Source organism: Lathyrus oleraceus, chromosome 4 (assembly GCF_024323335.1).
Source record: "Lathyrus oleraceus cultivar Zhongwan6 chromosome 4, CAAS_Psat_ZW6_1.0, whole genome shotgun sequence".
In the NCBI taxonomy this organism is placed as follows: Eukaryota; Viridiplantae; Streptophyta; class Magnoliopsida; order Fabales; family Fabaceae; genus Lathyrus; species Lathyrus oleraceus.
In genome coordinates, this window is record NC_066582.1 from 271423331 (window position 1) to 271429511 (window position 6181).

The 6181-nt window shown below is 28.4% G+C and overlaps 1 protein-coding gene across 1 annotated transcript; it reads left to right on the forward strand.

Moving 5' to 3' along the window:
- The first annotated feature begins 1370 nt into the window (after positions 1-1370).
- Positions 1371-5815, forward strand: LOC127075049 (truncated transcription factor CAULIFLOWER A). Its single transcript, XM_051016498.1, has 8 exons — positions 1371-1779; positions 3546-3624; positions 4478-4542; positions 4622-4721; positions 4826-4867; positions 4948-4989; positions 5113-5228; positions 5418-5815. Exons 1-8 carry the CDS (start codon positions 1595-1597, stop codon positions 5509-5511), a joined length of 723 nt encoding a protein of 240 aa, XP_050872455.1. The 5' UTR covers positions 1371-1594; the 3' UTR covers positions 5512-5815.
- The last annotated feature ends 366 nt before the right edge of the window (positions 5816-6181 follow it).

The following is a 6181-nucleotide window of genomic DNA, read 5'->3' on the forward strand; positions in this document are numbered from 1 at the left end:
TCTAACTCACTCCTTTATTTATAAAAAAAACTAACTTAGTATATGCTTTGGTTCAACCTCATGCTCGTATGGAAGTTGGTTCAAGCTTATACTTGAGATTTTGTCATTTTTTTATTTGAATGGGAGCGGAATCCACTCAAGTGACTTAGTATTTAGGGGTATATTGAATGGCCAACTATCTTTCTTTTGTGTTGATAGGTGTTCGAGTTCTCCTTTCTCCAGCTTACTCTCTCTAGAGGTCTCTTGTACTTGTGGTTGGTGACTAGATTCGATCGACGAATGGTTGATTTTTTTTTTCCTGTTTGTTATTGTAGATAGATGATTGGTTTTTGGTTTGTAGTTTTTTCTTCTTGTTTTGTGGTTGAGTGACTGGTCTTTTGCAGTTTTCTTGACTTTGGGTATCTCTACTCTAGCTGATTTTATTGTTTTAGTGCATTGTTTGTGCTCTTGACTTCTTTTATGTAATTTTTTTTTAAAATTTAATATATAGTTTCTTCTTTACTATTAAAAAAATTTCAAATAATTTTGTCTAAAAAATAAAGAATGATATATTTTCACTCTACCACACTTTATTTAACTAATTAAACTATTGTATAAGTTCAAACTTAAAAGATTTTATTATTTTAAAAGGTAAATCTATATTAATTTATATGGATTTCACATAATAAAATTAATATAATTTTATATCTAATAATAGACTATTTCTTAAAAGATTGGTAAAAACTCAGCCACCTTTTAAATTATTTGGGTATTGGTACCCATGTTTTTTCTAATTTAGTATGAATGGTTTGTTTTTCCAATTTGATAGAGACATTCACTTTCATTATGCTAAAAATGACTAATAAATATTAGAGAACATGTCCTTAGTACATACTCTCTTGCCTAAATCACTTTGGTTAATTTCATAATTTTGGTTGAATTACTAGTAGTTAATTTCAAGTTATTCAAGTAATTTAAAGTGTTAAGAAATAATAAAATGTGTCATGAGAATGATTAAATGTAGATGCATATTTTATATAAAAAATAACATTAGAGACATGCTAAATTAGATACATACATGGATACACTTTTTATTGGTCCAATACACTTGATTACCAAAAGGCAAGAAATATATAATAAATAGCAAAAATAGAATTTTCACGAAAAAAGATAATATGTCCTTAGCAAATGAAGAAAAGGAAAGTGAAAAAGCAAAACAAGAGATATGATTGTGTGGCTGTTAATAACAAAGGACAGCAACTTGTTGAGAAAGCAACCAATGAATGATCGACAACACAACATTATCAAAAATATCATCTCTGGTTTTTTCCCAAACCAGAAACCAAAAACCACTTGTCCCCAAACCCCAATTTTCTCCTATAATAATATACCAAGTAATAGATTGATAGTAGAACCAACATTTCACACTCAAACTCACACACTTCATATCTGTGGTCTCTCCTCACTTGTCCAGAAGAAGAAAGAGCCATAAATTAAGATATTCTCTCAGATGGTTTTGCTATATTAGATAGATATATAGCTACAACAAGTAATTTTGGGTATAATAATAGAATTAAAGAAAAAACAAATTTCCTAAAACAAACATTTTGTTAACATGGGAAGAGGTAGGGTTCAGTTGAAGAGGATAGAAAACAAGATCAATCGTCAGGTTACTTTCTCTAAAAGGAGAGCTGGACTTCTCAAGAAAGCTCATGAGATCTCTGTTCTTTGTGATGCTGAAGTTGCTTTGATTGTTTTCTCCCACAAAGGAAAACTCTTTGAATATGCCACTGATTCTTGGTAATACATCTTTCCATTGCACTCATTTAATTTAAATCTACAAAATATATTTATTTCTTCTATGTAAACTGGATTACTTGATCTACATAAATATATTAATAATTTATTTTTTATATGATTTTTTAAGCTTCACTAGGGTTTCAACTTTTTGGGTGTAAAGAGAAAACATGCTTTCTTCTCATTTTTTTCCAGTTTTTTTTAGATCAAACAGTGTAAACCTAAAACTATATGTTTTTTTTTAAATAAGTAAAAAAAATGCAGAAAGAAAAGGGTGTAGCTCAGTTTTATTTTATGGACACAAAATGTTCTTGTAAAAAAATTCTTATAATTATTTTTAGATCAAACAGTGTAAACCTAAACTGAAGCAGTTGATCTCTACATAAGGATATTACTAATTTATTTTTTCCATTGAGTCAATGTTTGTTTAAGCCTATGTTTATTTTTATTTTATTTTATTTTATTTTTCAAATTAAAAAAAAAAAAATTACTTTGACAAGGGTTTCTATTTTTTGGGTCCAAATCTGTAAGGTGAAAATATGCTTTCTCTATTTGTTTTTTGTTTAGATCAAACAGTGCAAACCTAAAACTATCAGATTTATTTTCAAAATAAGAAAAATAATTAATACCCATTTATATAGACAATAAATGTTGTTGTAAAAATGGTCATATATTTATTTCTGGTGTAAAATGACTCAGTTCATCTATCACAAATTTATTTCTTGTAAAAATGCATATTACAAGTTTAATTCTTTATTAAGTCAAAGGATTTTTTTTGCCAATATTTTGGACTTGTTTTTTTTCTCTCCTTTATTTCACTAGAGAATGTTTTCTTTTTATGGATGCAAAGCTAAAGAAGAAAACATGCTTTCTTTATATTTTCTCTTCCAAATCTAAGTTTGTGTTTGATCAAACAGTGCAAACCTAAAACTATATAGTTTTATTTTCCAAAAAAAAAAACTATAAATAGAAGAGAGAAATAATGTAGCTCAAATTTATGGACAATAAATAAATGCTCTTATTTCTTCATACTTCTCTATAAAAAAAAAAAAGCTTTTTCTTATATAATTTTTTTAAGAATACTTCATATAAATTTTTTATAATCAGAAACATGAAACCCTAGTTTAAATTTCTTCAAATATATATATTATTTAATTATTTTTTTGTAAAGATATAGTACCTTTGAAGAGGTGTTTAATCTTCTGGAATCAAAGTCAGTAAGAGTGACAGTATTTGGTTATTACTTGTCACAAGATGATTTTAGATCTCAAGTCCTATCAATGCAGAACATATAGAAACATCATTTTTGTAATTGTTGTACGATTTAAAATTTGTTTTTTTTATTGTTCTGAAAAGTTTGATAGATTTGTTTCCTTTCTGTAACTAGTATAGGGTGCTATAACGTGTAATCAACACGTATTTAAACGACACAGGTGTCATGTTCATTGAGAAACTTAAGTCATTTCAAAGCATGGAATGGAAACAAACAAGAATGTTGCATGCTTTTCTGTTAATTACAAACAGAACTTATATTCTTGCTTCGTGTCAATGTGTTGAATGAATTTACTTCTAGTTTTTGTTTCAGTTTCATGATTAGACAGTTCAGAAAATTTGTACTAGTTATATTTTTGTACCAAATTTGTATGAGAATCAATAAATTTACATTAGGTTTTTTTTCATTATCAATGTTGTTGTTTTCTTTTAATAAAAAGAAAACTAAATTCTATTAGTACATTTGATATTTGTTTTTTTTAATGATGATTAAACAGCATGGAGAAGATTCTGGAGCGCTATGAAAGGTATTCATATGCAGAGAGACAACTAGTTGCAAATGATTCTGAGTCACAGGTTTGTTATTTGATTTGATCCATAATATTTCATTGCAGATATTGTTATAATATTAGTCATCAAAAAACCAAAGTAATAATTATAGTTTTAAATTGCGATGATCATTTAAAGGTTTTTACAACTTGTTGGATCATAAGATTCTACAACTCGTTAGCAAATTCAAAATAAAAACGAATTTATTTGATTGGACTTGCAATAAACTTGGTAAACTCACTTTTCTTAAAAGATTTTTTTTGGTATATTCTTTTCCAATTTTAGTAAACACTACTTCATCCTTTTTAAATGAGTATTGTTTATTGCAAAATGAATGTCAACACATTTAAAATCAATAATGTTTTTTCAAAATTTTTTTTTAAAATTACTTCTGCTTTTACTACTTTAAACATATAAGGTTAGGTTAAAATAAAGTAATGTTTTATATGACAATATTATATTTTTTTAATATGTATGCAAAAATTATAATCAATATTCATATTGAAACATAGGGATTACATTCTTTCCTATTTGGTTAGGGTTAAATATTGTTTTGACCTATATAAAATTGAGAATCTTTCAAATTTAGTCTATTTTTTTAATCATTTTTAAACCAGATTTTTTTATATTAACATATGTTTTTCTTTGTCCTTACATAGATACTAAAAGCTTTAAGCCGAAAAAAATTCCAAATCCAGTCAAACTCATTCCCTCGCCCAAAATCTGGGTGACTCTGAATGTTGAAAAAATTCGATTTTTAATTACGGAGACGGGGCAGTGGCGAATATAAAAAAAACTCGATTGTGATTGAAAGTACGATTCAAGTCTTCATGAATCTAAACATAGCATGTAATAATAATCTACCTAATTAATTTTGCAGGGAAATTGGACCATTGAGTATACAAGACTGAAGGCAAAGATTGATCTTTTGCAAAGAAACTATAGGTATATAATTTTATTGACCTCTTAACATTCTTTGGTCACACTTAATTCTTAGATGACACTGAAAACTATTACATTATAGGCATTACATGGGAGAAGATTTGGGTACAATGAGCCTCAAAGAGCTTCAGAGTTTGGAACAGCAGTTAGATACTGCTCTCAAACTCATTCGTACACGCAGAGTATAATCTCTTTTCTTCACTTAACTATACTGTGTTCTTTCTTCCTCATCATCATTATTGAACTAGTGTAAATTTTCATTATACTTGATATTTAAATTAAACAGAACCAACTCATGTACGAGTCCATTTCAGAGCTTCAGAAAAAGGTACATGTTATTATCTTTGTGTAGGTTTATAACAAACAGTCTTGATTATACGTCTCACATGTGTTGTTATCCTTTGGCAGGAGAAAGTGATTCAGGAGCAGAATAACATGCTTGCGAAAAAGGTGACACATATTTCATGGAAGCTAGGGCAATGCATTCTTCATTTAGTTTCATGCAAAATTTACATATTGTTTATGATATAAAAAAATGATCAAGACATTCTTTTTCCTGAAAAATAATCATAGATCAAGGAGAAAGAAAAGATTGCAGCTGAGCAGCAGGTACAATGGGAGCACCCAAACCACCATGGAGTCAATCCAAATTACTTACTACACCAGCAACTTCCAAGCTTGAACATGGGGTGAACACTTATTTCTTTGTCCATACACGAAGTAGTAATAACCATTAAAAAATTCACACAAACAACCTTGACTATTAGGGTTCAAACCCTGATGAAGACGTCCTACTTAGCAATATCGACTTTTGACAGTCGAGCTAGTAATTGGTAACTGATAATAAAGTTAAATATATTTTTTTCATTTTTTTGCAGTGGTAATTACCGTGAGGAAGCACCAGAAATGGGGAGGAATGAGCTTGACTTGACCCTTGAACCACTGTATACCTGCCACCTTGGATGCTTTTGAAAGACCTTATTTTGGAGGTGGTTGGTGTTATGATATGATATATATGCTAAGTAAGGCATATTAAATATATGTGCTTATATATATGTTTGGTAGTTTTCCCTATTTTGAAGACACTAAAAGTGTGTTGTAAGCTTAATTATAACTTGATATTATAATCTAGTTAAGTTTTTCTATGTATTAATTAAATTAAATTGCTGAAAGGCAAAGTTCTGTAATGTAATGACATTCAAGCTGATTAAGCATTGACTTTTACTATCACTAGAAGGAACTCAAAATAAACTTTGATTTAAGCCGTTGTGTTTCATGTCTGTGACGAATTGGTCGCATTGTCGAATTGAGAAATGATAATGACACCAAATGATACATTTTACACCGTATTTTAAACCATAGACATATACACATTCTATACATACGGTGTAATAAGAGGGTGTCATTATAGCATAGCTCTTAAAAATTATTAGATTAAGCGTTGGCATTTTTTTTTGGAAACTATTAAAGGATTTTTTTATAGTAAATATATATATATATATATATATATATATATATATATATATATATATATATATATATATATATATATATATTTGTAAGAATCTTAAACAAGGGTGGCCTTGACTGCCTAAGAATGATGTCGAACAAGGGGGTCGCCCTTTGGACTCATGACGTGTAC